This window comes from Sebastes fasciatus, chromosome 24 (genome assembly GCF_043250625.1).
Source record: "Sebastes fasciatus isolate fSebFas1 chromosome 24, fSebFas1.pri, whole genome shotgun sequence".
Taxonomy (NCBI): domain Eukaryota; kingdom Metazoa; phylum Chordata; class Actinopteri; order Perciformes; family Sebastidae; genus Sebastes; species Sebastes fasciatus.
In genome coordinates, this window is record NC_133818.1 from 14891247 (window position 1) to 14913854 (window position 22608).

Consider the following 22608-nt stretch of genomic DNA (forward strand, 5'->3'; position numbering starts at 1 on the left):
CCCTTTTCCACTGCGACTCACGTTGCTCCAGGAGGTACCCAACGCTGCGGCTTTCACCTAAGACCGAGCCACATTTTCTGACCTTGCTGGACGAGTTAAGATAGTGTTGTGTCCATCAGACTTTGATCCACATCCCTGCAGAAGGAAGACTACAGCCCGGCTTCACCAAGGAAGCCGAGGACAACCGCTCTTCATCAAAGGAAACGAGCGCACCGCCTTTCCTTCATTTCTGGCTGCTTCCCTCTCCGCTGCCACACGGAGGTCCAGCATGCCGTTCATCAGCTGACGAGCATCATAACGGCCCGTTATTGTCCGAGCCAGCGCGACGCCGCCGGACCAATTAACGACGATATACTCCACTATCGCTCCGAAGAAGCGATTCAAGTAAGAGGCTTGTGTCTGGGCAGAGACTAGTGAGATTGTATATTCCAATAAGTTAATAACTATTGTTGATTTATACTGAACGTACGGACCGCCGAGTCCGTCTGTTTGCTTTGTTTATTTTACTTGCTTTGCTCTGCTTTGCTTGTTTATTTTGCTTTGTTTACTGTTGCTGACTGTCTGATTACTGTGTGCTCCTTGTGTTAGCTCCTGCTAAACGTGAAGATCTGTAGCTGTAGTTTATTATTAAAAGACCAGTGCACGGCTGACTAACGTGAGTTTGTCTGCCGAGCATCTGAGTAATAATAACCCAGCTATTACATCTCTCGCGCGGCAGTTAGGATTCCTGCTGCTGCGGTGTTTCCTGTTTTGACTGTGATACTCCTCGCCTTTCTTTCCTCCACTTCTACCACACACAAACAAACACTTTGCCGACATGCGGGATCCCCGTCCCGTTCGTACCAGTCGGTAATTTCCGTGGCGCTACCGCCACCAGAGCAACTCCTCCCTCGTGACGTAGCCGCTTACGTGGCGACGCCGCCTCGGGGTTTCCCTTGCTCCTCCCACACGCGCACACAAGTAGATACGCCTCCTCACGTTCCCACCTTACTGATCACGCGGGACTTTCACATCCGTTTGGGCGTGATCTGTAACGTTCGCGCAACCCCTCCCTCGCGTGACGTCACCACGTCCGCGGGTGTCCTTTGCTCCTCCCACACACGCACACACATAGACACGCCTCCTCACATAGGCTCACTCCATTACCTTACAGGTCACGTGGGAGTCACACCCCCGTTTGTGCGTGATCTGTACGTTCGAGCAAACCCCCCCTCGCGTGACGTCACCACGTCCACCGCGGGCGTCCTTTGCTCCTCCCACACCACACACACACATAGACACTCCTCCTTCACACCTAAACACATACACATTTGCATTCACACACACACATCTCTCTCTCTCTTACACACACATCTCTCTCTCACACGCAGACACATTTTCTTTTGCTTTTGTGTTTTGTTTGATTCTAGTTTAGTGCTTAGAGCTGCGTTGTAGAACATCCGTTTGTTTATTAAAAGTGTTGTTAATTAGTAATTACTGCTGTAATAACTGTTGATTTAGATTAATGTTGTTAGAGTGTTTATTGTTGATTGAGACCACTATGTAAATAAATGGTCTTATTTTAAATAGCAGTTGTCTGTGTTTATTGTGCATTCATATTGTAATAACGGCTGGTTATGAGAGTTAGTGCTCGGATTCACCCTTCACCGTTCATCTCCTAAATGTAAAGTAGTGTTTAAATTCTGGCATTTGGAGTGAACAATCCCCTTATGAGACTGGATTAACGTTTTGGTTATTGGTCCCTGATTCCAGGGTGGTGCCCCGTTCATTATTAATGTTGATTAATAATTCTTATTAATAATAATAATTCTATGAATATTATTTATTAAATTAGCTAATAACCAAACCTGTTCCATTTGTAAATCCCTTACAATACTCATATCTATTTTAACTTCTGGGAGCAGCCAGGGGGGTACGCTGCTTATTGGTGTGGACCTGGTGAACTCTAAGGCCTCTAATCCATATGTCCGCACTTTTTCTTCCATTGTCCATCCAAATCCATACCCTTGAAACTTAGAGTATTCCCAACAGTTTTGTAATGTTACCTTTGTTGGATTTTCTTCTCCGCTTCCTTTTAACCTGACCCAGTATGCTAGAGCTAATTTCTCTCTTCTTAATTCAAGTGTAGTCTCTCCTGCTTCAATTAATACTGCATTAATGGGTGTTGACTTGATAGCTCCGATACATAACCGTAATGCTCTACACTGTACTCTATCCACTTTTTGTAATGATGTCTTTGCTGCTGCTCCATAAACTATACAACCATAATCTATTGTTGATCTCATGATCGCCCTATATATGTCAATCAATGACTGTTTATCTGTCCCCCAGTTACATCCAGCCACAGCTCGTAGTCAATTTATTACTTTTTTGCATTTTGTTTCCAGATGTTTTATATGAACATGCCATGTATATTTACTGTCTAACCATAGACCCAGATATTTGTATTCATTCACCCTCTCCATCAACTGACCATATAATGTGAAATTCTCAGTATTAATGTTTCTCTTTTTTGTAAATATCATATAACATGTTTTATTTGTTGACATTTTGAATCCCCACTCATATGACCATTTCTCCACTTTCCCTATTGCTTTCCTTATATTTTCCATCACATATGGCACATTTCTTCCCCTCATCCATATTGCCCCATCATCTGCATATATCGCTGATTTGATGCATCCATCTAAATTTTCAAATATATCATTTATCATTATGTTAAACAACACCGGGCTGATTGCACTCCCCTGGGGGATACCATTTTCTATATTGTAGTCCTTAGATACTTCTGTTCCAACCTCGACTTTAAATTTCCTGTCTGTTAAAAAGTCCATTACCCAATTATACAACCTCCCTCCAATACCCATTTGACCTATCTTGATAAGCAGCCCTTCCCTCCACATAGAATCATATGCTTTTTCTATATCAAAATATACTATTGTCATCACCTCTTTCATTTTCAGTGTCTTTTCTACCTGATTAGTTACTCTAACTAGAGCATCTATTGTAGATCGACCTTTTCTAAAACCACACTGAACATTACTCACTAACCCTCTCTGTTCCAAAACATACATTAATCTACGTACTATTATCTTCTCCATCCATTTGCATAAGTGAGATGTCAACGCTATGGGCCTATAACTACCAGGATTAGCAGGATCTTTCCCTGGCTTGTTGAATGGTAATATTACTGCCATTTTCCAACAACTTGGTATGACTCCCTCCGTCCAGATTTGATTAAATAGTCTCAACACTAACTTAAATGATTCCACTGGTAGTTGTTTAAACATGGCATAACATAACTGGTCTTGTCCTGGTGCTGTATATCCAGTACTTGTCAAGGCTATTTTGAGCTCTCCCATTGTAAATTCCACATCCAGTGTTGACATATCATCCTCTCTCTTCTCTCTCACGTTTTCATTCTCACTGAGCACACGCTCTTTTTGCTGCCTGTGTATATTATCAAGGTGCTCCCCACTATGTACTGCAGCAAATGTCTTACCTAACACATCCGTCTTCTCTTTATCTGATACTGCCATCCTCTCCCCGTCAATCAATGCTGGAATTTGTATTGACTTCCTTTTCCCACTCATTTGTTTAAACATGGACCAGACATCACCTATCTTCACTCCTCTGCCAATGGTGGAACAGAATTCTCTCCAAGTCCTCTTTTTGGTATATTTGACTGTTCTACGAGCCACTGCCCTTTTCCTTTGATACTCAATGAGATTCTCTTGTGACATGTTTTTTCTCAGAGCTCTGAAAGCCTTGTTTCGTTCTTTAACAGCTGTGCTGCATTCCTCATTCCACCAAGGTACCACTTTCTTCCTACCCTGTGTTGTTCGTTTTGGTACACTTAGTTTTGCAGCATTCAGTATATGTTCTGTAACTTGACTTGTACATTCCTCTATGCTCCCTTCTAATATTACCAAGTGAGCTGACTCCTCACAACATATTGTAAACTTCTCCCAGTCAGCCTTGCCAAAACACCAACTTGTAATTGTGCTCCCTTCCTGTACACATACGTTTGTGTTTATTATCGTGAGAACTGGGAAATGATCACTTCCTATAGTCACACATATAATATCCGATACTACTTCTAATTCATATACATACTTTTTAAATTCTTGCCCATTAGCTATCAGGCTTCTCGCATTCCACTGAAGTATGTGGAGCACCATAATTAAAACTTTAACCCTCATTCTGTCCATTTTCCCCAACCTCAGTTGCTGTCAGAAGAGCATGTATCTGATCTGCTTTTACATCACGTATATCAAGGAATCTTCCTGCTGCCTCCACTATGGTCTTGATTCTATCCCTTTTCTTTTTTAGCTGAGCTGCAACATTAATGGTGTGGCAGATGAAGACAACAAATTCCACTTTGTTTACTACTAGTGAATCATCATTCATTTTACATTTATGAGCACGAGCATTTTGCATATTGTCTGGGACTTGGGTTTGTGCTTGATTTCCTAGTGCATTACCATCCCTTTGTGCTGCATTTCTTTGGTCCATTTCACTGGAATTCCTGTTGTTTGTTTCTGTCGCCCTTACTTTCTTTAGTGCTTCTGCGTATGATATTTTGTTCATTGTCTTAACTCTCTGTACTTCTCTGGCTTCTCTCTGCACTTCACATCCTCCAAACGCAGCACTATGCTCACCTCCGCAGTTACAGCATTTAACCTTTGCATCCTTATCACATTTTCCATACTCATGCTGTCCTCCACATCTCGCACACCTTAGCTTTCCTTTACACTGCTGTGCTGTGTGCCCCATTCTTTGGCATGCATAACATCTGAGAGGTTTGGGAATGTATTCCCTCACGCTGTAGTTCATGTATCCCATTTGCACCGATTTTGGGAGGGTTTTCTCAAACTGAACCACTACCGATAGGGTTTCCTTCAGTGAGCCATCTCTTTTACTCTTAATCCGTATGGCATCAATTACTTTACCCCCTTTAATCTCATGTTTAACATCTTCCATAGACATACTCAATGGGACTCCAGAGATTACTCCTCTCAACTTTACCATTGCTCCAGGTATATGAGCCTTCATCTTTTCCCCTTTAAGTGTTGTCATTTTGAGGATCTTTTCCTACTGTTGTTTGCTGTTTGCATGTATCAACACTCGTTTATTGTTCAAGAACCTGGCCATTTTGATTTTCCCAATCTCCTCTTCGATCGCTCTGGTAAGTTTGATCGGGTGGTAGTGTACTTTCCACTCCGCTTCTTGTGTTTGATCCGTCTGTCTATCGTTGTGACTGGTTCTTGATTTTTTATTATTACCTCTGACAGCTTCACTATCATCCGACCAACTTCTCTCTCTTGCTATCCGCTCTCTCTCTCGCAGCCCTTTTCTGCCTCACAGATTTAGGTAACATCCATTCCATTTCACTTCCATTATTTCCATCAGAACTATGTGACATGATGTTACAGTCAAAGTACAGTTTATGCTAATCCGCCAGCAAATCTTTCAATCCTACCGCGTTCGCAAATTACTTCCGTCTCTCTCTAGGAAAAAAGTTCTTCTTCTTCTCCACAGGTGCTGCTGATTGCACTGATGGATCACACTGGAGACAAGGCCTATGGAAGGAGGCTGGGTCATGCGTCATCATCGAGTCATATCTTCTACACATGCGCAGTAAGATCTGCTCTGTACTCGCCGAAAATGAGCCAATCGCAACGCAGGACAGCAGCTTCAGTCACACTGCGCATGCGTCATACCCCGACACCAAACCCGTGACCATGGATGTATTAAAAGACCGGTCGTGACTTTCTCTTCTCTTAATACATCCGTGGTCGTGACGCTCCGTTCTTCGAAACCTCCCGCCACGCTCCCAGAATGCACTGCGCGGCTGCTTAGAGTTGAACTACACGTGCATGAAAAGACAGCTGTATAACTATGTTAGTAATGTTGTTGCATATATATATATATTTGTGTTTTCTTTAGTATAGCAACATTTTGATATTAGAAAATGTAGTAACTAACGATAAATTGATGGTTTCCTACGTCTTAAAGGGACTGTTTGTAACGTCTTACACTCTTATAAATCATTGCGGGTCGGTGTTTCCCATGCGTGCTCGCGTGTGGCTACGCTGTTCAGACTCAGACTCCAACACAAACTACACGGAAGCACCAAAACCACAAAGTTCTATCTAGTGAAGGCCGTCTGTTAAACAGTGTCGGCCGCGGTCGGAGGATGCGGGGGAGACTGTAGCTTTGGTCTCCAGGGCCGGAGTCTCTGCTACTCTGCTTGCCTTCACTCAGCTCGCTCCACCTCACGTGCATGCACGCACACTACACACTGCAGAAGACTTCGTAGCTCTGAGAATATCTAGTGAATGTACAGTGGACGTTAGTGCAGAAATAACTGCTGCAGCTCCTCCAGACCAACAGAGGTTTCCCGTGTTTTGTGAAGTGACGGGGCTCCGCAGAGAGAAACGTTATCGTCTCCGACCAGGTGCCGGTGCCTCCCCTGTTCCCTCTTTCTGCCGCGGTCGGGAGGCTGAAGCAGGAAAAGCCAACACTAGGATCAGCATTGATTCATGGAGAGACCTTCGTCTGGTCAGCTAACATTACTGCCAAGCAGCTGAAATATAGAGTGATATTGTGCTTTTAGCTGACGTGTGCCTCCTCACTGTTTTGAGCGATGCTCGTTCATGTCTATGTAGAGCGAGCACAAGCGCGAGCAACAGGACGCTGACTTAAGTTGACTTAACGGCCACAGGTGTCGCTGTTGATAAGCATTTCTGATTCTTACAAACAGTCCCTTTATAACACCAGGCAGTTGTGCTGGTCAACATTTAATATTTCCAAGACAGAAGTATTTAATCAGTCGACATCAAAAGTTTCAAAATTGCAAAAAGAAACCTGGTTTCTGGTTCAAGCTCAAATTGAGATTTGCTGGTTCAAGACATTTTAAGATGTGACCTGTGACTCTGGGAAACAAAAGGTCACAATTTTAAACCAAAAATAAGATTCAAAAAGCCAAAAACATTCATAATGAAAACCTGCTCTTTGAAGTAAACAGAGGACATAAGAATTGGTTCGTGTTAGTTTCTTTATTTGCATGACATTAAAGAAATGACGCAGGACACTCATGTAGCTCACTAGAATGTGCAGAATTTAAGGAATGAGTCCAATATTGCTTAGCAATTATAAACACTTTGGTGTTTGGCTTTTGTTTCTGGGACTGGTGGACTGTAATGGAGCCTGTGGAGGCAATTTCAACATTGATTTCTGAGGGAAAAGCTCCACAGGTTGACTTCATGTGTCTGTGTTGAGCCATGTAATGTGAAAACTAGCAGGGTGACACGTACATCTGTAATAAACTAACAAATATGATTTGTTTTGTAGCAAAAACCAGATAGTCAGGATATTTTTTTGTTTTGTTTTACATCAAACATCACATACAAAAGACAATATTAAGGAGCTGACTTTCCACCAAAATCCAGACATAATCTGTTTGTAGTTAGTTGAGAAACTGAAGCCTCAGGTTCAGGTTTTATCTACTTCTTTATGTTTGTTACAAGCATAATGTTATAATATGAAAAACGGCTGGTACTGGTATATATATTGTATATGGTATATATATATTTAGTAGTATGAGGAAATTAACTGCAGAACTCCATCGTTCCACAGGGTGGAGCTGCAACAGAAAGCAAAGCAGAAACATCTATTTAAAGGTGTTAATCTACAGTTCTGTTGTTATAAACAGAACTGATCTGCAGAGGCACTTTGGGTTCAGAATATATGAATGAATGAAGACAAAGTGAAACCCAGGTCCAGGTGGAGGAGGTGGTTGAGTGTGGAGCAGAAGGAGTGGAGGAGTCTCAGTGTGTCTGCAGAGACTGTGCAGAAGGACAGAGTCCAGATACACTGATGATACTCTGTCAGGTCCAGAGGAACACACAGGGATGATGGTGGTTAGAGATCACTGCTTCCATCTGATGAGAGAAGAAGAAGACAACAGAAGTCATCCATCAGTGTTTACAGAGACTCCCTTCATCAACTGTCAGTCAGCATCCAGTATAAAGAGCAGGAGGGACTTCAGTCTGTGTAGCGTAGCCAGCTTCCTTTCAGCTCTCATGTTAACGTATTGGAGTGAACACACTGAGCTCAGAGCTCCCAGACCAGAGGCCTGTACTACGAAGCCAGTCCAACACACCCAGGGTATCTTCTCCTTATCTGGTTTAACTAACCCCTCAACCGAGATCCCGCTAAGCGGTCCTACGACAGTTGTTATCAACTCGGTAAGTCAACCCAGGGTTTCTCAGTCTGGCTATGAGCGCGTTCAAGCGGACAGCCGACTGTGTGAATGTGTAAATTAACCGACTTTTAATATCACTGCCACATCTAGAGCACCAGAGATCTGACTAGAACTAATTACACGTGTGTTCCATTAAATCAATGTGTTGATTAGATGTGTTCTTATAGAATAGAACAGAAGATACTTTATTCATCTTCTGGAGGAATTATAATACTTTAGTCTTATTCTTTCAGCTCCAACCCCGGAGGTGTGAAACAGACTTGGGAGAAAGTAAATAATAAATCTATAAACATAATTCACAGCGGTAAGCAGGCTTACTTTCACATCTTCTAATCACCCACAGCATACATAAAAGTATTGGTAGTAAACTAACCAAGGCAACACATTCAGTCTGAGGGACTGTAGGAACACGACTCTGACGTGTCTCACAGCAACATACGGCTCAAGAAGCTGATTCAGATGAGTGACTATATGACTATCATATATGAATATATGATAAGAGATCATGTACTGATTTTGTGTTATTGTGGTTATATAAATGTCATTTATGTCCGTTTCACACCGCTGGGTTTGCAGCTGAGAGAAGAAGGCTACATTATTGTCATACAGGTCATAACAATACATGTGATCACATTAACTCAGCAGAGTACACAAAGTAGTTCTAGTCAGATCTCTGGTGCTCTAGACGGGGCAGTGATATTACAAGTCTGTTCATTTACACATTCACACAGTCGCTGACCTTTCTGCATGTGTCAGTTTAAACTGTGTTGCTTTTAGCCTGGATTATGTGTTCAAATTCTTTGTCTCTGTGTAATATTATCTTACGATCCACACAGTGGAAATAAACTGCTGAGAGTCCTGAGAGCATCATTACTGCAGAAACGGAGAGCTTTTCACTGCTCACTTTAATGATGGATTTACTGCTGCTAGATTGGTTTCAGTCACATTTCAATGTTTCATCTACTTTTAAATATTACATGACAAATATGTAAATATTAGGGCTGTCAATCCATTAAAATATTTAGTCGCAATTAATCGCATGATTGTCCATAGTTAATCGTGATTAATCTCAAATTAATCGCACATTTTACAACCTAAAAATCACAAGTTGCGTTAAAGTAATTAGTGGTGTTAAAACGAACTAGCGTTAACTCGTTATTATTGCGTTAACTTTGACAGCCCGACTAAATATGGAGTCTTTTTTGGACAAGGAGATCAAACAGAGCGTTTCAGACAGAGGGTGTAAAGAGGTGCTGCAGCACAGCCGCTAGAAGAAAAGTAAAGTGTTTTTTGAACATTAAAGCATGTAAACATGTTCTAGTAGAAACCCAAAATACAAGTATGAACCTGAACATCAGCCTGATAGGTCCTCTTTAAAGGTCCTACATGTTCATACACAGACTGAACAGTAAAACCTCAGCTGTGATTACTGGACTTCAGCTCAGGTTCTGGTCTTTATAAAGACCACATGGTTACTAAATGTAACCATGGTTCTATGATGGTTCTATCTCTCAATGAGAGAAGACACTTTCTGTTCAGATTTGATGGTACGACAGTTTGATGGATGAGGACCACTGTCTCTATACATGATGTGATGCTGTCAGCTGTAATCCAGCTTTATTTCCTGGAGACATGAACACAACAACATCTTCTTCACATCGACTCTAACACATGATCACAACAAGCTTCTGGCTGATCTGATTGGTTGACTGTTCTCTCTCACATCAAAACAATACTGCTGAAACCAACATGGACCTACTCCGACGGTCTACTTACTCCAGAGTCTCCAGTCTGCAGTGTGGACTCTTCACAAGATCAGACAGCAGCTTCACATCTGAATCCTGCAGCTCGTTGTAACTCAGATCCAGCTCTCTCAGATAGGAGGGGTTGGACTTCAGAGCTGAGGCCAGAGAAGCACAGCTGATCTCTGACAAACTGCAGCCCCTCAATCTGAATAAAGAATAAATGATGAAGATAAAAATCACTTTATAATCCAGTCAGATGTGTTCAGGTTTTAAATGTGTAGCTCAACATCACTATGTCCTAATCAATGATCTTTTCCCTAAAATGAGTAGAGTGACTTTGTCATTGTGTTATTGTGGATCATCATAATGTCAGCCTTCTACAGACATCATCCAAATGTCACCACAACATTCATACACCTGTTCATGTCAACACACATCAATAACATGCTGCTGATCTCTGTGTTCATCTATGTGTGTGTGCTGAAGGATCAATATCGATGATCAGACATTATTTGTGGAACATGTTGAAACAATGAGAAACCAGAGAAATATTTCTACTTCATGAAGTAAACTTGATCAATTCAGAACAAATATTCAGGGTTCCTACACATTTTACATTTTACATTTTACATTCCAGACTTTTCCAGACTTCTCTGTAGATTTCTCAGACCATATTTGTCTTTGTGACTCGGGGTTCAGAGGACGCTGTTACAAGACTACAATCAAAACCAGACCGGCCAGCTGGAACACTGGTCACAGTTCATCACGTTCATGATGTAAATGACTGAGCCAATCAGATTTCAGCCAGAACGAGGATCAGTCCAAATTAGGAGGGGCCGCTCGTCCCCCCCCCCTCAATATGTAAACTATTAGATTGTCCCAGTCTGACAGGCAGCGTTCTGCTCTGTGCCGTCTGCCTGCAGTTACCGGTTACTTTTTATTATTATATTATTATTGTTATGTTGCTCATGATGAATAGTTGGCCCATATTTGGCTGCCAAAGTGCCGCCCTAGGCGGTTGCCTAGTTGGCCTCTATGGAGGCGCCGGCCCTGGCTGTGACGTACAGGCGTAGAGGCAGCTCTGTAGGAGTGTGCGTTCAGTCAGAGCCTACTTCCTGTGCTGCTTTCAACGACATCAAGCTCTCTCTGGCCCGCGCTCTCTCACACAGTAGTAAACATTGTGGCTGCACCGGCTGCTCTAAACACCATGAAAAACACTCTGCTTGTATGATCTATTCATTTTAGAAATTCTGAATTTATATCTTAGAAAGCAGAATAGGGGCAACAGTCTGGAAACAGACATGTTTTTCCATTCTCTCTTTTCTTTTTTCCATACTCATCCAGACCTGGAAATTACTAAAATCAAATTCCATACTTCTCCATACTGCGTAGGAACCCTGAATATTAGTTGAGAGGATCTTCTGTATCCAGATGTGACCATTTACCAACAATGATAAACATTCATTTACTTTAACAACTAACAGTGGACATTTTCTACACTTTCTTTAAGAAACACAAGTCTTTTGTGACTGCAGACTAGATTTAGTTCAAGAAACATGAAAATATAAAGAAAAGGACATTAATAACTTTATGGATGTAAGTTATGTTTGTACATAAATCAGGTTCAATTATTAATTAAACATATAAGATCTCTAATAGTAACAGAGAGTCAGTGAACTGACCTCAGAGTCTCCAGTCTACAGTGTGGACTCTCCAGAAAACCACACAGGAGCTTCACTCCTGAATCCTCCAGGTCGTTGTTACTCAGATCCAGCTCTCTCAGATGGGAGGGGTTGGACTTCAGAGCTGAGACCAGAGAAGCACAGCTAATCTCTGACAACCAGCAGTCCCTCAATCTGAATAAAGAATAAATGATGAAGATAAAAATCACTTTATAATCCAATCAGATGTGTTCAGGTTTTAAATGTGTAGCTCAACATCACTATGTCCTAATCAATGATCTTTTCCCTAAAATGAGTAGAGTGACTTTGTCATTGTGTTATTGTGGATCATTATAATGTCAGCCTTCTACAGACATCATCCAAATGTCACCACAACATTCATACACCTGTTCATGTCAACACACATCAATAACATGCTGCTGATCTCTGTCAAGTCTGGAATTAGAGGATCAATATCAAATCAGACTTGTTGGACTTCATTACTTCATTTATTACATGGCCTTCTTCTCACTGTATCTGCTAGCCCAGCAGGTTTATGTCATTTACAGGAAAGGTCCACATTTGTTCAAGTGTGTCTGTAAACAACAGCCACATGTCATATGTACATTAAAAGAGTTATTGGTGGCAGTAATCATTCCTCCTGTGAAGTGGTCCCTTCATAACACAACTACACTGTAAGAAATGACTTCACAAGTTCAAGTGAAACTAATATGAAGATTCAGCAGTCTGAGTCGACAAATCAAAGTTACACACTGTTTAGTACCAAATTCCCTCTTTGAGTTACTATTCCTCCTGCAGCTCAACAAGGAAACTGTCAAACACAACATACTGACTGGATACATACTAAGGCTGGGCAATATATCCATATTATATCCATATCGTGATATGAGACTAGATATCGTCTTTGATTTTGGATATCCTAATATCTAGGGTTGTCAAAGTTAATCGTTTTAACGCCACTATTTTCTTTAACGCATTAATGCAATCGATCTTCCGGAGGTTATAGCGGCTCAGTTTTAAAGCTAGAGTGAAGATACTGGTATCATAGGAAACTGGAAAACCTGATGAATCCATCGGTACTGTTGGAAATATATCATGAAGAATAATATGGAAATGCTTAAACTATTATGTTACGAGTGCATTGGGTTGAAGATGTTTAGACTAAGAATTATAAGATGAATACTGTGGCGCCTGAGGGACTTATCGTGCAGAGTCACAAGGTTGGGACGTCATAAACATATCTTTGTGTAGATAGAACAGTCTCAAGGACCCAGCCTTAGGGAAGAAACAGAAAGGGGGGAAAGGGCAGAATGATATGAACAGTAGACGGCGTTGTTTTAATGATGGAGTCAGATAAAGAAGACGGTCAAATTGACATTGTGGAAAATTACTAAGACTGATCAAACTCTGCCCCTCCTTTTAGAGAATGTTTACTGCTGTGTATAAAGGCAAAATGTAAAGAACAGCTCGGGGTTCATTCACTGCGAACTGATCACGGTATTACATGGTATCAGGGACACATTGATGAATCCAGAATTCTGTAATAACTCTGTGCAACTTTGATGAGTATGTATACGGAATAAATTGATTATACTTTAAACTAACTTTGCATTTGTATAAATCTCCTCTGAGCTTGCAGCTGCTTCGAAGATAAACCAACACGCATGAAGGCGTCTATTCTCTGAGGGAGAATTCCTTCAGTACCAACCATGTCAAAGTAGCTCGTCGGGAAGGAGGTTAAATAACGCTCCAAACTTACTCTAAAGTTTGGCGAGGAAAAACTGTCATGTCCATCTTCAAAGGGGTCCCTTGACCTCTGACCTCCAGATATGTGAATGAAAATGGGTTCTATGGGTATCCACGAGTCTCCCCTTTACAGACATGCCCACTTTATGATAATCACATGCAGTTTGGGGCAAGTCATAGTCAAGTCAGCACACTGACACACTGACAGCTGTTGTTGCCTGTTGGGCTGCAGTTTACCATGTTCTGATTGGAGCATATTGTTTTATGCTAAATGCAGTACCTGTGAGGGTTTCTGGACAATATCTGTCATTGTTTTGTGTCTTAATTGATTTACAATAATAAATATATACATACATAAATCATATTTGTCCACTCCCATGTTGATAAAAATATTAAATACTTGACAGATCTCCCTTTAAGGTTCATTTAGAACAGATACAAAAATTATGAATAATTTGCGATTAATCGTGATTAAATATTTTAATGTATTGACAGCCCTAGTAATATCGTGTTGTGTTGTAAGTGTCATCTCTTCCTGGTTTTAAAGGCTACATTACAGTAAAGTGATGTCATTCTCTGAACTTACCAGACTGTTCTAGCTGTTCTATTATTGGTCATTTACACAAAAAAATATTATGATATTTGATTTTCTCCAAGTCACCCAGCCCTAATACATCTAACTCAGACTGCTGAAGCCTCTGATTAGTTTAAGATCAACTTTACAGGTCATTTTACACAGAACAAGACTGTGGATTTAGTCCTCATCTCGTAACACTCAGGTTATACGGGGGTTGCTTCACAGACAGAAGGAATGATGACAGACATCAATAACTCTTTGAATGTTCATATGAACATGTGAGTATTGTATTCAGATAAATGCTGACATGAAAACAGATCACAGTTAGATCTGCTGTCAAAAAGAACGTGGGAATAACTTAGAACCATAGAGACCTCTGATTAGATGGTGTCGTTTATAATCATCACTTATGTGCCTTTAAGTTGGTGCAATACGTGTTTGTTGAAGAGTGCTGCACCTTTAGACATGTTCAAATAGAGCGCTACAGGAATGAGTCCTAAAACCCAGAAAGTTTTAGTTAGATGCCTGAAATAAGGTCTGTGGTTAAAGGTCCAGTGTGTAGGATCTGGAGGTATCTAGTGGTGAGGTGAGGAGATTGCAACCAACTGAAGCCTCTCCTGTGTGCCAAGCGTGTTGGAGAGCTACGATGGCCGACGTGAAAACGTGAGCCATCTGGAGCAGAGCCAGTGTGTAGAGAGTGTGTGTACAAACTACATAAACTACAGTCAGTGAACTGACCTCAGAGTCTCCAGTCTACAGTTTGGACTCTTCAGTCCAGCAGACAGCTTCACTCCTGAATCCTTCAGGCAGTTGATGTAACTCAGCCCCAGCTCTCTCAGATGGGAGGGGTTGGACTTCAGAGCTGAGGCCACAACTTCACAGTGAGTATCTGAGAGGTCACAGTTAGAAAGTCTGTGATGACACAAAAATTACAAAATATGTTATTATGAAAGAGGACAGTTTATATTTACTTCATGCATTTGATGACTAAACAGTTTGATATATACTTCTTTAATCAACATTTACTCCTCACATCAGTGGTTCAGCTAATCTTATCTCACTGGTTGACATGAAACAATAATTCTCATCACTCTCTCTCAAACCTGCAGACTTTTAATCTTTGTTTTTCTTTAATCTTGCAGATGAAGAGAGAGAACATGTAGTTACATTGAGGCTTCCCTAATGTCCAGTCTGTCAGTGTGATCTGATCCCAGGTCTGTCTCCACAAAGTTAGCATGAGGCCTTCTTGATTAGAAAAGCATTTTTAAAACTCAGTGAATAAGTAATAATAATACAGTTGATAAAGATGACCTCTCTTTGCTAGCTACCTGCTGCTTTCAGGTTCACGTCCATAAATGGGAAAATTAAACAAATCGCGTGATAATATTAGACCTGTACATAATTAAACATTCATATAACTAGATATTTTGATGACTGCATGGTGTTTTGTCATTAACACTCTTTTCTGAGCATCAAACGTATTCAGCTCACAAACACAATGAATGAACCAATGAGGTTGCATTATTTACAACATAATGACATCAGAAAGATGATATCAGTGTATCAGCATTAAAAACATAACATTGATCTTTGGTTTGTATAAGATCTCTTAAAAAGTCTGAATTCTACCATTCTGCTGTTATATATTCATCAGACTGCTGTTATTGGTGGAAGCTGTGTATGTCCTGTTACTACTCTTCTCTACAGCAACAAGAGAGAGAAACACCAGAGTTTCCTTCTGTGAGTAACAGAATAAAAGGAAAGACTTCAAAACAAGATGATGGAACACAACTTGAATTCATTAGCAATAAAATGCACCATTGCTCGATTCAACACACTCAGGGGTTTTACAACGACTATCTTTGTCTCGTATGACCAGTAGTTTACGGTGGCTAATGCTAGAGTTGGGTCGGTTTTCGGTTTTGCCGGTCCGGTCCGGTGTACGAGCTTAAACCGGTTTGATTTTATGCTAACGACACGTTCTGGCAAATTAAAAAGTAGCCGACATCAACAACCTGTGCCGACAGAGTCACAGTGCTAAATCCAGCCTGTATTGCATTACTAATAAGCAATATGACAACGTGATTAACATAATATTATGATATTATGTTGGTGTATAAACAAGAAGAGGTTTTTTTACTAGGAAGTTCATGTGTTTTTTGGGGTGACGAGACGAGACATGGCAGAGCTGGTCTCAAAGAAAACTAAAACTGCAGCAACATGGCAACAGTTTGGATTTGAAGCCAACGAAAGAGATGAGCCCAAAAACACACGAGGTAAGGTGTAATGTGGTGCAAGGCCTATTGAAAGCAAACCCCAGCACCAGGACTCTGATCCCAGGACCGCCCCGACTCCCCGCCGGATCAGCAAACGTTCTGTTGCTGCCTTTACACCGGTTAGACCCAGCACTCCACCAGACAGCTGATCTTTTCTTTTTTTCATTTGTTTTACCAGGTTCACATGTCGTCTCCATCACCCAAAAACATAAATAAGAAAAAACTGTCAAATGTAACAATTATTAGAAATAAATAGAATAAGTGTTCATTAACTTGACAGCTAGAAACACAAACTACTGAAACATTTTGAACTCAACATTTGAAACAGCTCAAGAACATCTGTGACAAAACACAAATACATATTTATGTAATAAACACGTGGAACATTTATAAGAATATTATATTTTAAGAATAATTTATAGTGTGTATATTTGAAGAACTAAACTACTAATCTATAAAGTTAATCACATCTGGACTTACAGAGCTTTTCTGCAGTTCCTCACAGCTGGAATCAGTCTCTGTCGTCCATGGGCTGATGTCTTGTACTTCTTCAGGTCCAACTCATCCAGAACCTCCTCTGACATCTGCAGCATGTAGGCCAGAGCTGAGCAGTGGATCAAAGAGAGTTCCTTCTCTGATCTGTTCTCTGACTTCAGGAACTCTTGGATCTCCTGATGTACCGAGTGGTCGTTCATCTCCGTCAGACAGTGGAAGATGTTGATGATTCTGTCAGGAGAGGTATCATATCTGTTCATCTCCTTCAGGTTGTTGATGGCTCTCTGGATGATTTCTGGACTGTTGTCTGTCTGACCCAGCAGACCTCCTAAGAGTCTCTGGTTGGACTTCAGAGAGAGGCCATGAAGGAAGCGAACAAACAGGTCCAGGTGGCCATTTTTACTTTCAAGGGATTTCTTCATAGCTCTCCTCAGGAAGACATCCAGGGTTAAATGAACATATTTTTTCCCCAGGAAGTCCTCCAGTACCTCTGTGTTACTGTTTGTGTAACAGTGGAACATGTAGACTGCAGCCAGAAACTCCTGAATGCTCAGGTGAACAAAGCAGTAGACTGTTTTCTGGAAGATCACACACTCTCTTTTGAAGATCTCTGTACAAACTCCTGAGCACACCGAGGCCTCTGTGAAATCAAGACCACACCGCTCCAGGTCTTCTTGGTAGAACATGATGTTTCCTTTCTCCAGCTGTTCAAACGCCAGCCTCCCCAGCTTCAGAAGAACTTCCCCGTCAGCCTCCGTCAGCTCCTGTGGACTCGTCTCATGTCCCTCACCATACTTCTGCTTCTTCCTCTTTGTCTGAACCAACAGGAAGTGTGAGTACAGGTCAGTCAGGGTCTTGGGCAGCTCTCCTCTCTGATCTGTAGTCAACATGTGGTCCAGAACTGTAGCAGTGATCCAGCAGAAGACTGGGATTAGACACATGATGTGGAGGCTCCTGGATGTCTTGATGTGTGAGATGATTCTGCTGGACAGCTCTTCATCACTGACTCTCCTCCTGAAGTACTCCTCCTTCTGGGCGTCAGTGAAGCCTCGTACTTCTGTTACCCTGTCAACATATGCAGGAGGGATCTGATTGGCCGCTGCAGGTCGGGAAGTTATCCAGACGAGAGCTGAGGGAAGCAGATTCCCCTGGATGAGGTTTGTTAACAGCACGTTGACTGATGACTTCTGGGTGACATCAGACACAACCTTCTTGTTCTTGAAATCCAGTGAAAGTCTGCTTTCATCCAGGCCATCAAAGATGAACAGAACTTTACAGTCAGCGAGCTTCTCTGCTGTGACCTTCTGTAATGTTGGATGGAAAACATGGAGCAGCATGAGAAGACTGTACTGCTCATCTCTGATCAAGTTCAGCTCCCTGAACGAGAGCAGAACCACCAGACTGACATCTTGGTTCTCCAAGCCCTCTGCCCAGTCCAGAGTGAACTTCTGCACTGAGAAGGTTTTTCCAACGCCAGCGACGCCGTTCGTCAGAACGACTCTGATGTGTCCCTGTTGGTCAGGTAAGGCTTTAAAGATGTCCTGGCACTTGATTGGAGCGTCATGGAGGCTCTTCTTCTTGGAAGCTGTCTCAAGCTGCCTCACCTCATGTTGGGTATTAACCTCTTCACTCTGTCCCTCTGTGATGTAGAGCTCAGTGTAGATCCTGTTGAGGAGCATTCCACTTCCTGTTTCATCAGTTCCTTCAGTCACACATTCACATCTCCTCCTCAGACTGATCTTATGTTCATCTACAACCTCCTGCAGACCTCTATCTGCTGAAAGAGAAGGACAAAAGTTAAAATATAAAGAAGATGTGACAATCTGATTATTATTTTCATTGCCAATATTGAAGTGATCAATATAAAGTAAATAAAAAAGCAGTAAAGGTTAAACAGTCTAGTTTTAGTGGAAGCATCAGAAATGCTCCTTTTTCTCTCAGTCGGTGTACATGTTTGATTGACAGCAGAGGAGGCGGAGCCTCAGCTGTCCGTCTGCAGCTCTTCATCTAAACAGCTCACTGTGGCTGTTCCTTCCTCACTGTAATATTTAAAACTCATCCACTCATTAAATAATGCAGAATATGTTCATATCTCGTTGTGTGGACATGTTTTTATTGAACAGCACCAATAACAAAAGCCGGGTTTCCACCAAAAGTTCCTGGGACTTTTTCGTCCTACTACTTTTAAGGAACTAAAAGGTTCCTTCAGTCCACTGTTGTCTGTTTCCACTACGGTCTAAAGACCTGTGAAGATTCAGCAAATTAGTCCTCTGATGTATGAAAAAGCAACATGACATGTGACGAGGGCTGTTGGTGGTCGCAGTAGTAAACACACTCTGCAGTTCAGTGTGTCGTCCGTTTCATCTAAAAAACACGCTGGAAAATAATAAACATTAGGTTTAATCTCACTGTGACGACATTTACTGATGAATGTTGGATGTAATGAATGAAATGCAGAGGAGGAAAGTGAAACTAAGAGCATCCGTCTCCACAGTAAATCATGTTGAGTATTTGAGGGTTATTTATTTATGTCTCTCTTGTTTTCTCTGTCTTTTTGGCTGGACCGCAGACGGCCAGCCCTACAACCCTAAAAGTCTGTCACTGAGTGATGAAGTTACACGATTGGTCGTCTGAGTGTCGGAGTTTCCTCATTGACCTCTGGATCGTACGCCAACGTTGGTGTATGTATATATGTCTATGGCTTGAACGGCCAGTTGAGTGGAGCAGCGCGTCCCCTAGTGTCCTCGCAGGACCTGGTGAGACTTTTATGACTTTTTATGTATTAATAGAACAAGTAGTGTTTTCAGACATGGAGACGTCAGCAGACAGATGTAGAGTCTTACTTTGTACAGTGCTGGTCTGACCGGCTGGCTGCAGTCCAGCTCTGGTTCTGGATCTTTGTCCACACTGGGGACAGGAGGAGTCTCCTGATGAAGCAGACTGGTCCAAGTACACAGCACAGCAGGACAGCTGGTCCTCCACAGAGACATCACTCCTCTTCCTGTGAAGACATGTCTTTATAACTAAAAGGCTTTGTTGATTGGCCGACACTGTCTCAAAGCTCAGATGGTCACAGGGAACAGTTGAAGTGTTACTTTTCTGTTTGAATTCAGCATTCAGTCTGTGATGACAGTGTTCCTTTTATTTCAACTCTCCTGCTTTCATAAACACTAATGAGCTGAATTTTACTATCTGCTGTCTTATTAACCTTTTTACAATCTGACGGACGATATTCTGTCTTTCAGAGACTGTAGCGACTCAGTTTTAAAGATAGAGTGAAGATACTGGTAACATGAAACTATAGAAAACCTAAGGATCCATCGTTACCAACCATGTCATGCTAGCTTGTCGGGAAGAACGCTCTGACCTCCAGATATGTGAATGTAAATGGGTTCTATGGGTACCCACGAGTCTGCCCTTTATCATAAAGTGGGCATGTCTGTAATCACATGTCATAGTCAAGTCAGCACACTGACAGCTGTTGTTGCTTGTTGGGTTTCAGAGGGGTCGTCCTCCAGAGGGGTCGTCCTCCAGAGGGGTCGTCCTCCTGATCAGTTTCTCCTGTCTGTCCTGTCCCCGGGTCGTACGCCTGAGTTTTCCTGCCCCGTCCCTGTTCAGCGCCCGGCCGCTAGCCCCTTAATCCTCCGGACTCCCTCCACCCACCCTGATGGAGTTCATAGACTCTGTTTTAGGGACGTCTGGGATCCGTCCCTTGAGAAAGAGGGGTACTGTCATGGTCTTGGGTTTTGGTTGTAGTTTGTTTTCTGTTTTATTTTGTAGGTTCAACACTTTCTACAGCTACTTCACAGTGAAAGTCCTCCATTAAAGAGAGCTGATCATGTCCTTAACAGTCTCACGGTCACTTTGGGCAGCTTAGCTTGAGTTAGTTAGGTTTGAACTGAGGTTAGAAGTGATCTAAATGGTGTGGGAGACCAGCAGTCTAAGACACACAGTATGTAACAGTGGTGTCTCTGGTTCAAATCCAGATGGTTTACATTTAGTCTTCATCCTCAATGCATCATCATCCATCAGGTCAGCTTACAGTAGAAACAGTCTCTTACTTTGTGTCTGAGGGTCCAGGTTCATTACTGAAGAATGGAGGATTCCATATGAATGACTGGTCACTCTTCATAGACAGACAGCTGGGTACTGGAGACTCTGCTCTCTGTCTGGACTGAACTCTGCAAACACCAAGATGATTTTATTCACATCACATGACTCCTTGATAAACTCTCTGATGACAAAGACATTTCAGTAGCTCTACATACACAAACTACTGCTACTGTCAATAATGTGGTTTAAAGTTTGTATTAGTCCTCTTAGATTACAGCTGTTCTGGGTGACTGACAGCTGTCACAGATACGAAGAGGAAGAATGCACTAATTCATTCTCTTTGTGTCACCAACAGTGTGTTAAACTTCACTTAGTAAATACATTTTAGTAGAAATTTAATATACAAACACACAATCAACAAAGTCATGGCACCACTTTGTTTTATATCATTCTGTATCTTCCCAGTGGTGTTCCTTATGTATTCAAATCTGAACTCTACATACCTATGTTTTAGAGTCAAAATGCTGTTTTCCCTTCAAGACCTTCTAAAAACTTTCACCCATGTGACCTGACGTAGGTTTCTACATGATGACACTGCTACATGTATAGTATATATACATCCGTGGACAAAACTGTTGGTACCCTTCCGTTAAAGAAAGAAAAACCCACAATGGTCACTGAAATAACTTGAAACTGACAAAAGTAATAATAAATAAAAATGTTATGAAAATGAACTAATGAAAATCAGACATTGTTTTTGAATTGTGGTTCAACAGAATCATTTTAAAAAACAAACTAATGAAACTGGCCTGGACAAAAATGATGGTACCCTTAACTTAATATTTTGTTGCACAACCTTTTGAGGCAATCACTGCAATCAAGTGATTTCTGTAACTCTCAATGAGACTTCTGCACCTGTTGACAGGTATTTTGGCCCACTCCTCGTGAGCAAACTGCTCCAGCTGTCTCAGGTTTGAAGGGTGCCTTCTCCAGGCTGCATGTTTCAGCTCCTTCCACAGATGTTCAATAGGATTTAGATCAGGGCTCATAGAAGGCCACTTCAGAATAGTCCAATATTTTGTTCTTAGCCATTCTTGGGTGTTTTTAGCTGTGTGTTTTGGGTCATTATCCTGTTTGAGGACCCATGACCTGCAACTGAGACCAAGCTTTCTGACACTGGGCAGCACATTTCGCTCCAGAATGCCTTGAGATTTCATTGTACCATGCACAGATTCAAGACACCCTGTGCCAGATGCAACAAAGCAGCCCCAGAACATAACCGAGCCTCCTCCATGTTTCACATTAGGTACAGTGTTCTTTTCTTTGTATGCTTAATTTTTGCGTCTGTGAACATAGAGCTGATGTGACTTGCCAAAAAGCTCCAGTTTTGTCTCATCTGTCCAAGGGACATTCTCCCAGAAGCTTTGTGGCTTGTCAATATGCATTTTGGCAAATTCCAGTCTCGTTTTTTTATGATTTGGTGTCCTCCTGGGTTGTCTTCCATTAAGTCCACTTTGGCTCAAACAGTGACGGATGGTGCGATGTGACACTGATGTACCTTGACCTTGGAGTTCACCTCTAATCTCTTTGGAAGTTGTTCTGGGCTCTTTGGTTACCATTCGTATTATCCGTCTCTTCGATTTGTCATCAATTTTCCTCTTGCGGCCACGTCCAGGGAGGTAGGCTACAGTCCCATGGACCTTAAACTTCTGAATAATATGTGCAGCTGTAGTCACAGGAACATCAAGCTGCTTGGAGATGGTCT

At 41.8% G+C, this 22608-nt stretch overlaps 2 protein-coding genes across 2 annotated transcripts in view; both read right to left on the reverse strand.

The window, feature by feature from the left end:
* The window catches only part of LOC141762853 (uncharacterized), a 500458-nt gene that overhangs the window by 52102 nt on the left and 425748 nt on the right, over positions 1–22608 (reverse strand).
* The window catches only part of LOC141762872 (protein NLRC3-like), an 88216-nt gene that overhangs the window by 30453 nt on the left and 35155 nt on the right, over positions 1–22608 (reverse strand). The window contains exons 4-5 of the mRNA XM_074627014.1: positions 19634–19791; positions 17451–18567 (exon numbers count right to left, since the gene is read on the reverse strand). Of these exons, the coding sequence (XP_074483115.1) occupies positions 17451–18567; positions 19634–19791 (1275 nt within the window). The remainder of the gene's footprint in view (positions 1–17450; positions 18568–19633; positions 19792–22608) is intronic.